Raw genomic sequence first — 19,941 nt, forward strand, 5'->3', positions numbered from 1 at the left:
TCTTCACCTGATAGCATTGCAGTGATCTGTTGTAAGACAAATGAACTAACCACGGGCAGTCATCATCCTTGCATCCCACCCTAACTCTCTCCCTATCATTCTTAATCCACCTAAGCTCTCTACCCTCAGCAATAAAAGAGTCTTTCACAACTTCTTTAAATCTCTCTATGGTTGCAAACCTTGTCCCTAACTCAAACCTCCCCTCTCCAAAAGCATAATCATCATCAAATTCAGGAAACTTGTGCCTACTGGACTCATCATCTGATGAGTTAGGAGTGTGTAACTCCTCAGAATGGTAATCATATATAGGATCCTCATCATCATCATCTTGGACTGTACTGACATAGAACCTCACACTTGGATCTGTGTTGGGCTGTTCTTCATTGGGCCCAAAATCAGCCTCATGATCATTGGGCCCAGATTTAGCATGCTGCTGTTTATTGGGTTCACTCCTGGCCTGATGCCTTCTATTCACCTCAGATGTCCCCTTTCCACTACTCTGTCCCTTCTTTAACCAACTTCTCCTACTCATGTTCACATCTGTCTTCTTTGCATCTGGCTTCTTGGCACATGGCTTCTTTGCAGATGGCTTTCTTGGAGACACAATTTTCTCCTTTCCCTTACTAACTCTCTTCCTCTTGCGTGCTCTGTCCTCATTGCTATTATCACCATCATCACTGTCAGTTTCATGTCCGGGTGGTGGAGGTTTGTAGGGCTCATCCTCCGTACTCTCATACCCATCATCTGAAGATGAACTCTGAATCTCTCCTAACACAGGACTCTTTCCTTTTTTTCCAGCATCCTCCACAATATCAGGCTTATCAATAGGGTGGTCAAAGTACAGGTAAAACTCATTCTTCTTTGTATTCTTCATTATGTTCTCTCGCATGGCATTGATCCCTGCATCCCCTGTCAAACTGTGTAGCCCCGACTCAATGTCATCACTCATTGGATCATACCAATAAACTGCCCTATACGACTGGTACCCTAAGCCTTTAAAAAGTGTGATCAAGTCCCCAAAATTCACATAATCCAGGTCCATTTCTGGAAATTTCTCTACCTTTCCATTTTCATAAACAAGGGAACCATTACTTTTTCTGACAAAACTTCCTCCATGGTAGAAAACAGGCACCACAAACACATCTACCATCTGGAGAAAAAAAACAGAAATCAACGCTCAACTAACTATACACTCATACATCAATCTCCTACAAAAAAAATAGAAACAGAAATCATCCAAGAACTTTTCTTTGCCCTAGCATTGAATCAAATTTACTGTTACAACGCACATACAGTTTATACCATTACTATCACCATGCACGTACAACAGTTCATACTTTCATAACAATTGAACTACACAATCAACTCACTAAGCAATGCTACTGATTCTTACCTTCTGTAATGAAGACGGCAACTCAGACTGGATTCAGACCGAATGCGCACCGGAACCTTTTCCGTCGGGACGGTGGTTTTTTTGGAGGGAGAAACAGAGTAATCCCGTCTTTGATCTTTAATCTTCCTTAGGGTTTTGTGTAATTCTGTAAAAGCTCTGTGGGTGTAATAGGGATTGCACACAGGGAAAGGAACGATAATGTAAATAAGGGGCAGGCTTCAGAACGGCGTCGTATTGTGTTAGAGGGACTAATGTGTCCCGTTTTCAAAACATCCAACTCACTTACTTGCCACGTGGGCACGCCGATGAGCCATGTCAGCATAGGGGGAGCCAGCTCAGCGTTTTCCGTCCGCCCTGAGGGTGGCTCATGGACGGAGGGACTCATCGGTCTTATTTTAAGGAACGTCAGGGATTTAAATGTATTTTCCAATGCTCAGGGACGAAAATGTCCACGGGTTAAAAGGTCAGGGACTAAATTGTCCTTTTCTCTAACAACTTTAAACGGTAAAAAAAAAAAAAAAATTGAGTGAGTGTTAAAAATATTTAGTTTGTACAGTATTGGACCTTTATATCTTCAAGTAGTTGTTTAAAAATTAAAATCATTTTAGAACATGAGCTTTGAATGAAATTAGATAAACCAAACAAAGATGGTGGAATCAAGAAATCAATAGAAACTAAAAACAAGAAGTGAGGTGTAGTTATAAGGTACAACAAGCATGTTTCCCATAAAAAGAAATAAATAAAGAAGCATGCATTCTAAGAGCACCTGTTTTTTATGCACCTCATACACTTCATTGACCATATATAAAATCTATCTAATTGTTGAATATAAGGGAGCAAATTAAACTAAATTAAATTAAATCAAAAGAAATCATCACAGGAATGCAATGGAGCCACATATGAAACTAAATGAGGAAACAAGAAAATCACCTTCAAAGAGGTTTGTATTATGAAAATAATTATTCCAACTAATTAATTAATTAATTAATTATTATAAGGTTGCTTATGTTTTTTAATTTGATTTTTCTAAGGCTTGTAAACAAGGTGGCAGTGATAACTGGTGGTGCAAGAGGAATAGGAGCAGCCACAGCAAAATTGTTTGCAGAAAATGGAGCACATGTTGTGATTGCTGATGTTCTTGATGATCTTGGTGCCTCACTAGCTCAATCCATTGGTGGAAGATTCATACACTGTGATGTGTCAAAGGAACAAGATGTTGAATCAGCCATTAACCTTGCAATCTCATGGAAGGGACAATTACACATAATGTTCAACAATGCTGGAATTGCAGGTGTTGATGGAAGCATTACAAGCCTTGACATGGAACATGTGAAACACTTGTTATCCATAAACCTCAATGGAACCATACATGGAATCAAACATGCTTCTAAGGCTATGATCAATGGCAAAAAAGGAGGGTCCATCATATGCACCTCAAGTGCTTCATCAATCATGGGTGGTTTAGGTGCACATCCATATACTTTGTCCAAAGCAGCAATTGATGGTTTGGTGAGAAGCTTTATTAATTATTATCATACAAATATTTTATCTATATATGCTCATGTTGTGTATTTGTATGCAATTTTTCTACTTCAAAATATTTTATTATTAATTTTCTTATTAAATTACTATATTTTTCTGTTTTTCTTCATTTGGCTCATCTGAGCCAAAGATGTTTTTATTTAGAATTCCGCTAGGGAGCTAATGGAGTATTTTACAATGTGTACAATAGACTATTTATTTGGCCCAGTGTGAGTTAAAAAATGAACATTTAGTGTAAAATACTATACTAATTTCTTAAACACAATATACCCATACTATCTAGAATAACCATCCGGGTACCAAGTATAATAAACATATGATATACTACTGAATCGAACATTCTTAAACTCCCATTGTACACATTGTACAGATACTCCATTGGCTCCCTATACTTCCTCTTTTATTTATTATTGTCATGAATTATATGTGTTATTTGTATAATTTATTTTTATTGAACTTAATTCGATTCGATAACAAAAATATAAAAAAATTAAATATTAAAAAATATTATACTAAAATTTCATAAGTGATAAAATAAGTATAAAAAAATTGTTATATATTATCTTATAATGTTTAGTTATGTTATGTATATACAAAAAAGTTTCTTATTAAATAGCTTTTTTTTTTTTGTTTTGTTTTAATATTAGTCTTGTCTCTCAATGTTATAAAGTGTCCCTAACTATGCATTTAATAATACTCTTATTCATATTTGTACACACCATAATATATAGGTGAGAAGTGCTGCTTGTGAGTTAGGAGTGCATTTGATTAGAGTTAATGGCATATCTCCACATGGGGTTCCCTCAGAGATGCTTCTAAGTGCTTTTAAAAGGTTTGGGAGAGAGATTACCCCTCAAGAATTGAAGGACTATATTGGGAAGAATGCAAGTTTGCTCAAAGGGAAAGGTTCAACTGCTGATGATGTGGCACATGCTGCTCTCTTCTTGGCTAGTGATGAATCTTCCTTCATAACTGCACACTCTTTGAAAGTTGATGGAGGCTACACTTCTGCTTTTGGTCACATGAGTTTCATCTATCAAGATCTAAATTCACTGTAAATTTTAGTTCAAATGGACTATAATATATGCTATTTATAGTTATAATTTATTGCTACATAGTCAAGAATTATAATAATATGTATATGTATATTTCTAATTTAGTTTTAATCGTAGTTATTAAATTCGGCTCAAGATTATTTCGACTAAAATAAATATTTAGTCGGGTTGTTTTGATCGAATTTTATTAAATGAATATATAACATAAGAGTATAATTTAATTCACTTATACATAGTTATTAGAAAAATATAGGTAAATAATTTTTAATTAGTCAATTTTAAACAACTAAAATTAATAATCATTAATTTTGTATTTTTTAAAAAATAAAATTTAAATAATCACTAATTAATGACAATTAATTAGTATGGAGTGCAATTCAAAAACACTTGTTAACTTGTTGTTGGTTAGATCCCTTTTGATCATCTAGATTGTTCAGATAAAAATTTGCAGAAACTAATCATTTTGAATAATTATCACTCATGAATAATTAAAAAATATATATTAAAATTATCCTGAGATATGTAATTTCATTGATTAATAGAATAAGGGCTACATCATATACTGTTTTTAATTTGCTCTTAAAACAATACTTGATAGTTATTCATAGGACTCCTTAATTAATAAGAGTCACATAAAAACAAACCTAAATAAAAGAGAAGAAATTAAATTAAAAAACTGAGTGAAACTTGATGGTCAAATTAAATCCATCTTGAATCCTATAGATCTTCATTTGTTCATGCCAGTTGCATTCTTCACAGCTTCAGCAGCTCCTTGTGCTGTTGCCATCATCTGCTGACCAGCCTGCACATATAAAATTAAAAAAAAAAAATCTATCAATTTCACATCATTAATATTGTATAATATATAAGATAATATAAATTAAGAATTGGGACCTGTTGCATGGTTTCTTTTGTAGATTGAGCTGCATTGCTAGCCATGTCTACCAAGTTGCTTGCCTTCTCCTGCAATAATCACAGAAGAGCATACATAATTAATTCTATGTGATCTCCATTATTATAAATCGTTTGTTAATTAATTATTTTGAGTGTAATCAAACCTGAGCTTGGCCCTTGGCCTCTCCAGCCTGGAAGCTCAACTTCTCTGAGTCCATATCTTCTTTAATTTGAAAGTGTAATGGAACTGATTACCTGAATAATGATGTATTAGAGAGGAGTTCAAGTGAGTGATGAATATTATTAATCTGAATTCTATTGATATTTATATGCAAAAGTTTCAATAGTATTTGTATTCTACGGAATTTTAGCTACCAAAAATTCAGGATCCTTTGTGGAATTCTTACATTGCCTTTAGCTAAAACCGGTTGAATAGGAGAGATGTGGTGGAGAATACTCTTACTATTTTTTAGGGTTAATTCTTTCTTGTAGATTATTAATTTGAGATTTTTTTTTTATATATACTCAATTATTTATAATATTCACTTTTGGGACCAAGTCTATTTATTTTACATGAAAAATAAAATGGTTGGGAAAATATATTTAATAGAAGAGATCTGAAATATAACTGAGTACACAACAAACATGAACTAGCTCCACATTAAAATTTCTTACATACATAGCCTCTCGTAATTGTTGTTTCGTTTTACTTTTCTTTTTTTTTTTTTGGTTTATAGTGTTTCGTTTTATTATATATTTTCCAAAAACAAAATAAGAAAGAGAGACAACTAATTTTTGGACAGAAGACAGTTTTATAAATGGGCTGATTTTCATGGGCTCATTAAATTAAATGCCCAATAGGCCCCAAAATGGTCTAAATTGATTTTTACTTATTTGTTGAATACTGCTCATTTGTAATGAACTAAAAGTTTTAATCTAACCTAAATTTTGTTAATTTAATTAATTAATCATTATGTAATTTTTTTTGTAAATTATAAAAATTATTAAAAAATTTAATTTTATAATTTTTTATTTTTTCTCAAATTATATATTTATTAATCAATTTCAATCGCAAATAAAAAAATCTCAAAAGATAAAGAATAAATAAAAAAATTCAAGAGACACAAAAAAATTAAAATTTTTAAAATTTTCTCTCTTGCTTTCTTAAATTTTTTTAAAATAATAATAAAATATAAAATAAAACTTTTCTCATATTTTTATAATTTGTAAAAAAGTTATACCATAGTTAGTTGATTAGGTTAATAAAATTTAGAGAAAAAGACAAATAGGTCCCTGACTTTTCAAATTTTTGACAAATACATCCTTGACAAAATTTAAATACAAAAAAGTCCCTGACTTTAACAAACGGAGGACAATTTAGTCCTTCCGTCTATTTGCCTCTCATACACCAAACGGAACTGGCTGACGTGGCTGAAACGGTGTTGAGGTGTCCGTTACGGTGCCACGCTGGAAGGGGAATAAAGTTCGAAGGACAAATAAGTCCTTGACGTCATTTTACAAATAAAGTTCGAAGGACAAATAGGTCCTTGAGATTTTTTTTTTCATTATACTTCTATTATGCTTTTATTATGGGAATTTAGTTTATGTAGGCTAAAAGTTGGTTTTTTTATAAAAAAAAATTATTTCGTATAGGTCGAATTGATTATTTATTTTATATGGGCGTCTATCCAAAAATGGATTAGCACTATGGCTTTCAATTTAAATGGTTTCAATTTCAACCGATCTGTAGAATATAGTCAAGGTTGTGTAATTAACACCTGGGCTGATATTCTTAATTTCAATCCCGGTATCATATAAAAAAATTGAATAATACTTTTAGCATTTCCAAGAAGTAATTGATTAAATAGTTGAAATAGTTGTAATTCCATTCACTATCTTAACTGAAAAAAATCATAAGACTGAATTACGTGGGAGGCTTGCGCCCATAAGAAATCGTGGAGCCACCCATTAATGGTAATGGAACTTTGCGCAAAGTTTCCTTAATATTTACATTTACAACATTAATAGACTCTAATCAAATAATATTCAAATTAGATCTATATTATAATGTAAAAAAAAATATTTATGTTATAGATTAAATGAACTGCTTATATTTTAAAATCTAGTTAACTTGTTGTATTCTGCAATTTAAATTATTTGTATTAAAATTACAGAATTTGGGCTTGTTCTATTTCTACTTTTTTTTCTTAAATTGCATTAGTTCAGTTTTAGTGCATTTGTGTATTATATTAGAATTTGTTAAATTGTATTAGTTCAGTTTTCATCATACCAGTGGCATTAGTTAGCATCAGTTCATTTATGCATCAAGTTAGTATTAGTTCATTTGTGCATTATTCATGTATTAAGTTAGCATTAGAGCATTTGTGTATTATATTAGAACTAGTATTTTTATCCATAATAATATTATGAGAATAATTTTTTTTTTAAATTATAGTTCACTTTGTTCTAACAGTATAAATTATGCATGACACAAAAGATTTATAAAATCAAACTACTTTTACAAAAAAGTCATAAGTTGACAAAAATTTCTGACTAAGAAGACCAAGATATCTGCAGATAAAAAAATTAAATAATAAGATTTTTAGTTATTATTTTTATATGAAAAAGTCTAATTTTTTATTAATAATTAATTTTAACATTCGTTATCTAAAATTTAAAATAATTTAATGTGTATACTTTTATATTTAAAATATTTTAATTGTAAAAAAATAGCGAATGACATATTTTGATTTGTCAAATTACTAATATAAAATATAATTATATATAGAGTAAAAATAGTAGAGAGAAATATAAAAATGGAGAGAGGTAGATAAGAGAATTTAGGAAAGGAGTTTATTAATTTTGAAAAAAAAATTCTCAAGGACCTATTTGTCCTTCGAACTTTATTCCCCTTCCAGCGTGGCACCGTAACGGACACCTGGACACCGTTTCAGCCACGTCAGCCAGTTCCGTTTGGTGTATGAGAGGCAAATAGACGGAAGGACTAAATTGTCCTCCGTTTGTTAAAGTCAGGGACTTTTTTGTATTTAAATTTTATCAGGAATGTATTTGTCAAAAGTTTGAAAAGTCAGGGACCTATTTGTCTTTTTTCCTAAAATTTAGATCAGATTAAAAAAAGTTATATCATAGTTAAAAATTATTAGAGAAATTTTATTTTATATTTTATTATTTTTTAAAAAATTTTAAGAAAATAAGAGAGAGGAAATTTTAAAATTTTAAATTTTTTGTACCTCTTGAATTTTTTTTATTTATTCTTTGTCTTTTGAGATTTTTTTTAAGATATATATATATACTACTAAACCGAAAAAAAAAATCGGACGATTTGACGGTTCACCGGTTAATTATCAATTTGACTAATTTTTAAGCTAATTTTTTATATGACGGTTCTTCACATCAACCGAATCGAACAAGTGATCGATTTCCAGTTAATTCGGTCGAACTGATCGGTCCGATTCAGTTTTCAGAGCAATGATTTGGAGTTTTTTGTTTTTCCTTTGCATAGTTTTCTGGATTCACTTCTTCTTTTTTAAAATAATATTTTTTTTATTATTATAATTATTCTGTGTTCTGTATTCTTAGCGCGACTACTAATTTCAAACATATTGACACTCTCTCTATGAATCATGATATATGCTCATTTTTTGTTTGTAATTAATTTTTTAATGAAATGAGTTTCTAATTATGATTAGTATAATCTCATTTTATATATTGAAAGTAATCCGTATATATATAAAAGAAGAGGAGGAATAAAAGGCCCACCTCCACCTCTACCTTTACCTCCATCTCCATTTCTACCTCCTCCTCCACCTTCTTCTCCTAGTGTTGTTGGAAGTGATTCAAATAGAAGAAGAAGAAGAAGAGGAGTAGAGGGCCTGAAGATGCTTACTTTATTATGTGTGTTAGTTTTCACTTTATAGTTTGTAATGGTGTTTGTCAAATAAATTAAAGCATATATCATCTTTAATTTCCAGGGGAATAAAAGTACTGCCATTTTATGTCTAATTAATCTACAATAATATTAGCTCAAGGTTACTTAACATTTGTTCCATAATTTTATTTTTAAATTGGTGAACCAAGAGCATTACTACTTTATGTAGATTTATGCACTAATAATTTAATTCGGCGATTATCAAGGGTATTGTTATTACGAGTCCAACTACACTAAGAAAGTAATTATTTTTCAATAAACTTAAAAAATAAAAGAGACATTTATTTTTAAATAGACCAAGTATCAATTAATCTAGTTAACAAGCGCCTGAATGTATGAATTTAATGTGATGAATGAATTAAGGAAGATGATAGAGGGTTTCCGGTATTGGATGGGTATAGTTATGCTTCATCTCCTTAGGTAGTGTTTGGTAGAGAGACAGAGACGGAAAGATTGAGACTGAAAAATAGAAACTAAAATAAATCTCAATATTCTATTTGGTGAAAAATTTCTTCCTCCATATCCACCTCTCTTCCTTCTACTCTAGTTAATCAATAAACAACCTTTTAATAAATAATTATCATGAAAGCAGGTGTATATCTCGATCTCTTTACTAAAAATAGTGTCAAGTTTTGCCAATCTTTATCTCTCTATTATTATGATTAATGAGTACAATGAGTAAGTGACAAGCATGCTAGATTAAGACAATCTCAAGCAGAAAATTCATCACAGTTCCTATTTATGGTCCACCTGTCATAAAAAATAACTCCACATCAACTTTTGCGTCATAAACAATAAATAGGAACTCAAAACATCTCTCTCTTCTCCATTAGGAGGAATTAACTTTAGTCCCTGTTGTGGTCCCACTTAATTAATTAATTAATTAAAATACTTGAAATTAATGTAATTAATTTTTTTCAATAATATAATTTAAATTTATTAAATTTAAAAATAATTCACTATTAAAAGATATTAATATTAAATAAATTCATATATAATAATAATACATAATATATAATTCGGGATTACACTAATTTGTAAAATTACTTAATACAAAGAAAAACATAATTAAGCTTTATAGTTGACGACAAGTATTGTGAAATTGCCATATGTGTTCAATCAAGTCCTCTTTCAATTGTCTATGCTGCTGCCTATTTCAAAGTTGGGCATTTCTTTGGAGAAATTGATGGTATGGTGCGAAATCTTCTTCCCCCAACTGAGGTTGTGATAAGCCATTTTCGACATCATCATACTCTAAGCCTTGAGCAAAATTTCCTGCATAAGTGTCTCTTTCATCCTCAACAATCATATTATGCAATATAATACAAGCTCTCATTATGTTGGCAAGCTTCTTCTTTTCCCAAAAACGAGCTGGACCACGTATAATTGCAAAGCGTGCTTGCAACACTCCGAATGCTCGCTCCACATCTTTTCTTTGCCCTTCTTGGTATTGTGCAAATAACTTGCGTTTCTCCCCTTGTGGCTTTGAGATTGATTTGACAAATGTGGCCCATTCAGGATAAATATTATCTGCTAAATAGTATCTCATAGTATAATTATTACCATTAATAGTATAATTTACCTCCGGAGCACGATCATTTAGAATATCATCGAACACTGGAGAACGATCTAACACGTTGATATCGTTATTTGAACCAGAAACTCCAAAGAACGCATGCCATATCCAAAGGTCTGAAGATGCTACAACCTCAAGTACTATGGTTGCAACCCCACGATAACCACTTATGTACATACCCTTCCACGCCTTTGGACAATTTTTTCATTGCCAATGCATGCAGTCAATGCTACCCAACATGCCAGGGAAGCCACGACCCTCTGCCATTTGTAGCAGGCGTTGTACGTCATTTGGTTTGGATTTTCGCAAGTATTCATCCTCGAACATCGAAACGACACCTTCAACAAATTTTTCCAAGCATTCAATTGTAGTGCTCTCGCCTATGCGCACATAATCATCAACAGCATCAGCTCCTACGCCATATGCTAACATCCGTATCGCAGCGGTACATTTCTGGAGTGGCGACAAGCCTCTTCTTCCAGTTGCATCAACCCTCTATTGGAAATACGGATCGACGTTTGAGAGAGCGTCTACTATCCGAATGAACACATGTCTTCTCATTCGAAATTTGCGTCGAAAAATGTCAGCATTATACACCGGTTTATCTGCAAAGTAATCCTGAAAAAGGCGATCATGTCCTGCTTCTCGATCTCTGTTGATCCATCTACGAGTAATTGGGATAGAGCTTCTATCGATATCTTCTTCTTCTGAATCTTGGAGTAAACACTCATCGATCCAATTATCTATGACTATGTTATCTTGCCGTCTTCTTTTGCCATACAAAGCCTCATTAAACATATCATCAAAATTTCTAGCCATATTTAGAAATGTAATTTTTAGTTCTCTTTCGAGGTGAGAAACAAGAGTTGAAGTGGAGTTGCAGAGTCATTGATAATTGATATTTATAAATGTGTCTGCAATAAGTACCTTAACGGCTAGTTAACGGCTAGTTTTGCAACGGTCACTTTCATGAACAATAAGGACACAATAATATTGACTAATTTAAAAACTTACATCAGAAGTAAATAAAACAAACTACATCATAAACCAGTAATACGCAATAAAAATAATAGCATACTACATAACTCTACGAATACAAGGAATCATTAAGTAAACCACTTGGCGATTATTTTCTCACATGCAATCTCATGAAGAGCTCGTCGTTTTTCACTCATTGTAGACGTGTCAGCATTAAGTATTTGCATATCCATCTCCCTTTCCCTTTCCTTGGCCATCCTTTCCATTTTCCTTTCTTTTGCTTTTATCTCCATTTCTTTAATATACCTCTGAGTTTGTAATTCTTTTTCTTTCATTGCTGCTTGAGCTTGTAATTCTTGTTCTTTCATTGCCGCTTGAATTTGTAACTCCTTCTCTTTGATTGCCATAATATTTGCTCTATGTTCCTTCTCCTCTTCTCTTTCTTTTTCCCTAACCATTAGTTCCTTTTCTCTAACATTCTTAATATCTTCTATGAGAGATAATTTTTTGACAACCGATGATTTTCTTTCGCTAAAATCTTTAGACATCTGTACTTTTTTCTTACCTTTTCGCTTGCTCTTCTTCGATCCTTGTGGGCGAACGGGAGAGTCCACAACAGGTTCGTTAGCCAACGGTGTTTCTGGGTTTGATGAGAATGAGTATGCTCCAGTTGCACTAACCTTGGTTCTCTTTGAGCCGCCACTCTGTGTAGGTAGTTGGCTTCTCCATTTTTGCTCCAACCGAAGCATGTTCCAATGCCTCTCAAAAGTAAATTTTTTACCATAATTTATGGAATAAAGTTTATAAGCTAACTCCTTTATGTCATCAACGTTTGAACCACTCCTTATGTTTCGACTAGCTTGATCGTAGCAACCAGCAAATTGTGCAACAGCCTTGTTGATCTTATACCATCGTTTCTTACATGAAACTACCCCCCTTGTCATGTCGGAACAAAATTCTACACAGTAGCTATGAATTCGACTCCAAAATATTTTCCCCTTTTGATCGGTACCAACTACAGGGTCAGTTGAAACATTTAACCACGTACTGATCAACATCTCATCCTCTTCCTAATGCCAGTGTTGAATACTATCTTGCCTCCGATCTTCAATATCATCATCATTGAGGTCGATAGCATCTAATCCACGAGGGTTAGCAAAATCAGAATATTGCGAATTTGGACTAGATTGTATAGGAGCCTGAGAGGATGGGTTAGAAGAGCCACCAACACCAGACGAGTTACGCCTTGATGCACTGAATTGAGTTGGAAATGGCAAAGAAGTTGGAGTAACATTTCCGATAGAATGGTTAAATATGGATGAAAATGGAAAATGGGGGTGTTTGTGAATTTTGATTTTGCGGTTGGAATATAGGAAACTGATTATTATAAGGAGCTTGAAAATTGAAATTAGAAAGATTTTGTGGATTTGGATTTTGAAATGTATTTGGTAGTGTGAAGTTTTGATTTGGAACTTGAGTGTTTGAAGTTTGAGATTGTTGGGTATTTGGAATTTGAGGAAAGTTTTGTAAGTAATTGAAGAAATAGTTGAGTTGGTTTGGATCTATTTTTTCGAACAAAATAATAGTAGTAGAACTTTGATTTTATAAACTTGGAAGAAGATGAAGAAGAGTAGTAGAGAGTGTGATAATAGAAGTGTATCTAAGTGGTATATATAGAATAATAAAATATTAATTTATTAATAATAACAGTAACATAGTAACGACTAGTTTCCAACAGCTAATTTTACAACGGCTAGTTTTGCAACGGCTAATTTAATATAATAATATAAATTATTATATAAATAAAAATTTAATCATTTAATTAATTAATTATTATAATTATTAATAAATTAAATATGATTTAATTATTTAATATAATTATAATTATATTAAATAATTAAATCATATTTAATTTATTAATAATTATAATCATTAATTAATTATGTAAAGTATACTATATATATATAACGTTAATATGTATGATGCATATGAAGTATACTATATATGTAACGGTCAGCTCAATACATATATATATAAAGTATTAATTTTATTAATAAAATATTATTTTTTTAGAGAGAGAGAGTCCCTCTGAGCAAGATTTGTGTTGCTCCGAACTTTGTGAAAGAACTCATTTTTTATTTGCTCCAATGGTAGATCCTTACTTTTTACTGACACACAGTAAATGAGGTTCAAAATTTTTGAACCGTTGGAGTTGCTCTAAGTTTTCATTTTATACTTTTTTTTTTATTTTGGTTTTGATACGATTTTTGGTAGATGAGATTCATTCTGGCATGGAAAGCATTGAAACCGACAATGATTAAAAAAAGGAATTCGTCATTTCAAACAATGGTTTATAATCATACTTCATAGTGACAAAATGCAAATGGAAGATAGTGATGAAAGGTGCTTAATAAATATTTCATTAAAATCTGAGAATGACCAATATATTAAACCAAACAAATTAATTCAAGGTGACAATTAGTGTATAGAAGGGAATACTTGGTTTCATCATTACAAATGTTATTAGAACTGATTTGGTGGTCGAGAACTCACCACGGTGGTCCAACAAGTGGTATTAGAGCCCAACAAGTGGTATTAGAGCCAACGACGTGAGAAATGTCCTAACACAAAGGAGAGATGGTAATCCATGGCACAACAAAAAGACGATGTGAGAGATGCACAGACACGGTGGCCCAACAAGTGGTATCAGAGCCCAACAAGTGGTATCAGAGCTGATTCAGTGGTCGAGAATTCCTACGGTCACAGCCCAAAATGAGCCATGACTGGCGCTCAGGGAATTAGTCCCCCTAGCAAGCCTAATAGATTTAAATATAAGATAATTAAGAAGGTTACAAATATTTTTTTATAAATCTATACTTTTTAGAATGAATAATTACATATTTTAAACAAAAATAAAATAAATAAATATAAATGGATCCTGTCTGTGATAAACTAGGTTCATTAATTTGTGTGACTAAGTCAGGTTCATAAGATGTACCTTTTTCTTCTGCACTTAGTTTTTTAGTGTAAATTATTAAAGGAATTTCAAGATTAGAAAAAGAAACGCTGGATGAAGTGTAATTTTTGTAATAGTTTTTATATATTTTTTATTTTTTTCATAAAGCGGCATATCCAATTTAGAAGTAAACCCAAAGATAAGTAATGGCAAGTGACTAATATTTATACACATGACAAAATAATAATTAGTCAATTAGGCATAACAATCTTATAGACTACAAAATTTAAACTTCTAATTAATAAAAAAAGTCCAAATAATAACCCTTTTTTGGTAATAAAGATTGTTTACAAATTACTTTTATATTTTTTTTATAAAGACCATCTAATATTTTGGTTGTTTATTGAAGTTAGCTTCCAGTTTCTCACAGAACTTTGCCTAAAAAATAACTAGCTCATCAACTATTTAAACCCAATTTCATTTTCTAAAAAATAAGTAATCTGTCAAATTAGGTAATTTCACAACTAAACTTCAAAGCAAACTAAACTGCAATTTATGTGTTACCTTAAAATAGATTTCCAAATTTAATTCAATTCCATTATAATAATTATTGATCCCTATTTTTTACATCTATTATAATAATAATAATAATAATAATAATAATAATAATAATTGGGTACAACAAGCATATTTATTTTTAGGAAATTCAAAATTGATCCCTATTTTTCACATAATAATAATAATTGGATACAAACATATTTATTTTTGGAAAATCAATAATCGATCCCTATTCTTCACACAATAATAATAATAATAATAATAATAATAATAATAATAATAATAATAATAATTGGTATAAACAAACATTATACGGGTATTTTAATAGGATATCTTTTACATAAAATAGTAGGGATGCCTCTATTAATAAGACATGAAATATATTTCACTCCGTTAGCATCGAGACATATGCGAACCTCAAGCAATAACACATCACTCTGGGGTTGAGGATGAGGTTGAGGTTGAGGTTGAGGTTGAGGTTGTATGCACATTAATTAGGGCTTAATCTGACCAATGTTAACTTTTATTACATTAATAATATCAACATAATTATAAGTTGTAATTACCTTAGGGCCTAATCTTACATCTTTTAGTATGCTCAGAATGTCTAACCTATTTTTAATAGTAATCGCTAATTTAAAATATTCAAATTGTTTAAAGTTACCAGCGCTACAAGTTCCATATTTATCCCATTGACTTTTCCAAAATTTGCTATTAATTTTTTTGCCATATAGACTTGGCCAATCAATCCCTAATTGAGATGTTAAACTCTGCATTTTGGATATGGCAAATGGATCGTTTGTAGGACAAAATTGTAGCGAAGGATAAGAGGCATCTTCGGACCATAAACCGTGTATTGTGAAATTCTTTTGGGTTGTCAGTACTCCATGTTCAAGCTGAAAGGATGGTGGTCATTATAGGACAAATTTGAAGAATTGATAAGCACCAGAAGTAGGAGGAGATGAAAATACAATTAGTATGACAGAGAAAACAATGAAAATTGACTTCATTGTAGAAGTTTAGAGGGTTGGAGAGACTGATGGTTCTACCAGGTTAGAGGGTTGGAGAGAGTGATGATTCTCTCCCCCTATAAATAGAGGGTTATAATTCATCTAAAGAATTGATTTAAGCAAACACAACTTTTTATTCATAAATTAATGATATATACAAAAGAAGAAAAGATTTAATTGTAACATGCATCAAAGCAAACAGGTCGAAGTATGGATCTCTTAGGAGTATGGGTCATAGGAAAAACTGAACTGCAAAGTAATAGTTGTAACATGCTATGTTGCAAAACAAACTAAACTGCAATTCATAGTTGTCAGAACGGAACCATTAACCGAATCGGTTGGTCGGACTATTGGGGAATTTGTTGGAACTCACCAAATCGAGGACCAGTTTCTGGTTGCACGAAAGAAGCCGACGATGGGGAGGAAGCTGACTGCGAGACTCGAAGCAAAAAGACGACAACGACAATCAGCCTGGGGACCAGCTGTTGTCGGCGACGACGAGCGCAATAAAGGATCGCGATTGAGTGCGAGACACTGACGAGACAGAGAATGACGACGACCAGTCTGTGACCTGCTGCTTCTGCCGTCGGCAAGGACGAGCACAAGCAAGGTGCACGAGCACTCACCAGTGGAGGCGCGGCAAGACGCGAGCGGCCAAGCACACAGCACAGACGGAGGAGAGAGGCCAGACTCGACTCGCGAGAACATAGCGAGGTGGATCTGATGAGAGGTGCGGATACGGAGGCGAGCGTGCGTTGGCGCTGTGGCGGTAACCTGAGGTGAGAAAGAGAGAGAGAGAGAGAGAGAGAGAGTAAGAGAGCCGGGGTGAGAGATGCGGTATTAGAGCCCAACAAGTGGTATCAGAGCCCAACAAGTGGTATCAGAGCCAATGCGGTGGTTGATAAGCACCAGAAGTAGGAGGAGATGAAAATGCAATTAGTATGACAGAGAAAATATTGAAAATTGACTTCATTGTAGAAGTTTAGAGGGTTGGAGAGACTAATGGTTCTACCAGGTTAGAGGGTTGGAGAAAGTGATGATTCTCTTCCCATATAAATAGAGGGTTAGAATTCATCTAAAGAATTGATTTAAGCAAACACAACTTTTTATTCATAAATTAATGATATATACAAAAGAATAAAATATTTAATTGTAACATGCATCAAAGCAAACAGGACGAATTATGGATCTCTTAGGAGTATGGGTCATAGAGAAAACTGAAATGCAAAGCAATAGTTGTAACATGCCATGTTGCAAAACAAACTAAACTGCAATTCATAGTTGTCAAAACGGAACTATTAACCAAATCGGTCGTTCAAGCTATTGGGAAATTTGTTGGAACTCACCAAATCGGGGACCAGCTTCTGGTTGCACGAAAGAAGCCAACGATGGGGAGGAAGCTGACTGCGAGACTCGAAGCAAAAAGACGACAACGATAATCAGCCCGGGGACCAGCTGTCATCGACGACGACGAGCGCAAGAAAGGATCGCGACTGAGTGCGAGACAGTGATGAGACAGAGAATGACGACGACCAGTCCGTGACCTGCTGCTTCTGCTGCCGGCGAGGACGAGCACAAGCAAGGCACACGAGCACTCATCAGCGGAGGCGCGACAAGACGCGAGCGGCCAAGCACGCAGCACAGACGGAGGAGAGAGACCAGACTCGACTCGCGAGAACATAGTGAGGTGGATCCGACGAGAGGCGCAGATACGAAGGCGAGCGTGCGGTGGCGCTGTGGCAGTGAGAGAGAGAGAGAGAGAGAGAGAGAGAGAGAGAGAGAGAGAGAGAGCTGGGAGGTGGCTGTCATTTTGGAAGGTGAGGTGAGAGTGAGAGAGCCGGGGTGAGAGATGCGGTATCAGAGCCCAACAAGTGGTATCAAAGCCCAACAAGTGGTATCAGAGCCAAGTCGATGGTTGATAAGCACCAGAAGTAGGAGGAGTTGAAAATGCAATTAGTATGACAGAGAAAACAATGAAAATTGACTTCATTGTAGAAGTTTAGAGGGTTGGAAAGAGTGATGATTCTCTCCCCCTATAAATAGAGGGTTAGAATTCATCTAAAGAATTGATTTAAGCAAACACAACTTTTTATTCATAAATTAATGATATATACAAAAGAAGAAAATATTTAATTGTAACATGCATCAAAGCAAACAGGTCGAAGTATGGATCTCTTAGGAGTATAGGTCATAGGAAAAACTGAACTGCAAAGCAATAGTTGTAACATGCCATGTTGCAAAACAAACTAAACTGCAATTCATAGTTGTCAGAACGGAACTATTAACCAAATCAGTCGGTCGGACTATTGGGGAATTTGTTGGAACTCACCAAATCGGGGACCAGCTTCTGGTTGCACGAAAGAAGCAGACGATGGGGAGGAAGCTGACTGCAAGACTCGAAGCAAAAAGACGACAACGACAATCAGCCTGGGGACCAGCTGTCGTCGGCGACGACGAACGCAAGAAAGGATCGCGACTGAGTGCGAGACAGTGACAAGACAGAGAATGACGACGACCAGTCCGTGACCTGCTGCTTCTGCCGCCGACGAGGACGAGCACAAGCAAGGCGCACGAGCACTCACCAGCGGAGGCTCGGCAAGACGCGAGCGGCCAAGCACACAGCACAGACGGAGGAGAGAGACCAGACTCGACTCGCGAGAACATAGTGAGGTGGATCCGACGAGAGGCGCGGATACGGAGGCGAGCGTGTGGTGGCGCTATGGCGGTGAACTGAGGTGACAGAGGGAGAGAGAGAGAGAGAGCGCTGGGAGGTGGCTGTCATTTTGGAAGGTGAAATGAAAGTGAGAAAGCCGGGGTGAGAGATGCGGTATCAAAGCCCAACAAGTGGTATCAGAGCCAATTCGGTGGTTGAAAGCTCTCCACAGTGGCCCAAATCCAAATAAATTAAAACATAAAAAATTTTGTCAACTATACACACAAATAGAAATAGATCTCTTCAACTTTTTTTAATAATTAAAAGAATAAAGTATGATCTTTTATTATTAATTTTTATAAATAAGACTAAAAAAATATAAAAGAGAATATTAAAAGATTATAAATCACACTTTATTTTCTTAATTTTTTTTAACAATTAAAAAGATTCATTCCCTACAGAAACCAATCGGTATTAGTTAAAGTAAACCTTGACTTTTTTAGAAAAAATGGAATTAATCGTCAACAACAAATCTTTTTATAGAATTTCAATTCAGGATGAACTAATTATTTATTTATCAGAATTAAAATATCATAAAAAAAACCCAAAATTAGAAAAAGATAAATATATTACCATGTTGTTCATAAAAGTTTAATATATTACAGTGTTGTTCTTTAAAAAAAAAAAAATTCATATAAATGTCCAATTTAAATTTTTATAGTATGAACACATTTTACATTCCTTCCAACATTTAAAAAACCGAGCTCATTATTAATGTATTGTGGGTGTATGTGTGTGTATATATAAAAAAAATATTTATTTAGGATAAAAAGATATAGTATATATGCTTAATAAAGTATTAAAAGAAAATTACATTATACATTTTAACGAGAATGTCTGACTTGAATTAAACACTGTTGAGTGAGTCTCAACTACTGATGATTACCCGTTGAGGAAGTATAGGGAGTCAATGAAATATCTGTACAATGTGTACAATGGAGGTTTAGGGATGTCCGATTCAGTATTAGAGATATAACTATTAGTGTTATCTTTTTCTATCAGCTTAAGTTTTTGGGATTAGTGGTTTTATGACATAGTATCAGAGCTCTAGATCCGAAAGATCAAGACCAAAATCAGCTTAAGCTTTTGGAATAAGTGATTTCATGACATGAGATGTTTATTATCCCTGGTATCCGGATGGTTATTCTGGATAGTATGCGTGATGTTCATTTTTTAACTTATAACTCATTATACACTTGTACAAATATTCCATTAGCTCCTTAACGAAATTCTTACCTGTTACTTACTTATCTATATCAGGCTTAAGCCTCCAAATAATAATAATAATAATAATAATAATAATAATAATAATAATAA

At 33.4% G+C, this 19,941-nt stretch overlaps 3 protein-coding genes across 3 annotated transcripts; 1 reads left to right on the plus strand and 2 right to left on the minus strand.

The window, feature by feature from the left end:
- Nucleotides 1-2,280: 2,280 nt before the first annotated feature.
- LOC107637378 (short-chain dehydrogenase reductase ATA1-like) lies at nt 2,281-3,993 on the plus strand. The gene is made up of 3 exons (XM_021120244.2): nt 2,281-2,333; nt 2,425-2,902; nt 3,667-3,993. The coding sequence occupies exons 1-3, from the start codon at nt 2,281-2,283 to the stop codon at nt 3,991-3,993; spliced, it is 858 nt and encodes a 285-aa protein (XP_020975903.1).
- A 578-nt stretch (nt 3,994-4,571) lies between these two features.
- Nucleotides 4,572-5,165, minus strand: LOC107638174 (stress-induced protein KIN2-like). The gene is made up of 3 exons (XM_016341342.3): nt 5,049-5,165; nt 4,885-4,953; nt 4,572-4,792 (listed from the first exon to the last, which is right to left on the minus strand). Exons 1-3 carry the CDS (start codon nt 5,100-5,102, stop codon nt 4,718-4,720), a joined length of 198 nt encoding a protein of 65 aa, XP_016196828.1. The 5' UTR covers nt 5,103-5,165; the 3' UTR covers nt 4,572-4,717.
- A 6,246-nt stretch (nt 5,166-11,411) lies between these two features.
- LOC148569529 (glutathione S-transferase T2-like) lies at nt 11,412-12,331 on the minus strand. Its single transcript, XM_088485107.1, has 2 exons — nt 11,759-12,331; nt 11,412-11,444 (listed from the first exon to the last, which is right to left on the minus strand). The coding sequence occupies exons 1-2, from the start codon at nt 12,329-12,331 to the stop codon at nt 11,412-11,414; spliced, it is 606 nt and encodes a 201-aa protein (XP_088341233.1).
- Between the last annotated feature and the right edge of the window lie 7,610 nt (nt 12,332-19,941).

This window comes from Arachis ipaensis, chromosome B4, assembly GCF_059453495.1.
Source record: "Arachis ipaensis isolate K30076 ecotype BB chromosome B4, ASM5945349v1, whole genome shotgun sequence".
In the NCBI taxonomy this organism is placed as follows: Eukaryota; Viridiplantae; Streptophyta; class Magnoliopsida; order Fabales; family Fabaceae; genus Arachis; species Arachis ipaensis.

Excerpts from the sequence above, each read along its gene's own strand:
- LOC107637378 (XM_021120244.2), top strand. The coding sequence starts at position 2,281 with ATGGAGCCACATATGAAACTAAATGAGGAAACAAGAAAATCACCTTCA. Across the intron at positions 2,334-2,424 it reads AGAAAATCACCTTCAAAGAG|GCTTGTAAACAAGGTGGCAG; the intron begins GTTTGTATTATG and ends GATTTTTCTAAG. Across the intron at positions 2,903-3,666 it reads AAGCAGCAATTGATGGTTTG|GTGAGAAGTGCTGCTTGTGA; the intron begins GTGAGAAGCTTT and ends CATAATATATAG.
- LOC107638174 (XM_016341342.3), bottom strand. The coding sequence starts at position 5,102 with ATGGACTCAGAGAAGTTGAGCTTCCAGGCTGGAGAGGCCAAGGGCCAA. Across the intron at positions 4,954-5,048 it reads AGGCCAAGGGCCAAGCTCAG|GAGAAGGCAAGCAACTTGGT; the intron begins GTTTGATTACAC and ends TGATTATTGCAG. Across the intron at positions 4,793-4,884 it reads CAAAAGAAACCATGCAACAG|GCTGGTCAGCAGATGATGGC; the intron begins GTCCCAATTCTT and ends TTATATGTGCAG.
- LOC148569529 (XM_088485107.1), bottom strand. The coding sequence starts at position 12,331 with ATGACAAGGGGGGTAGTTTCATGTAAGAAACGATGGTATAAGATCAAC. Across the intron at positions 11,445-11,758 it reads AGGAGTTACAAATTCAAGCG|TTTGTTTTATTTACTTCTGA; the intron begins GCAATGAAAGAA and ends TTTATGATGTAG.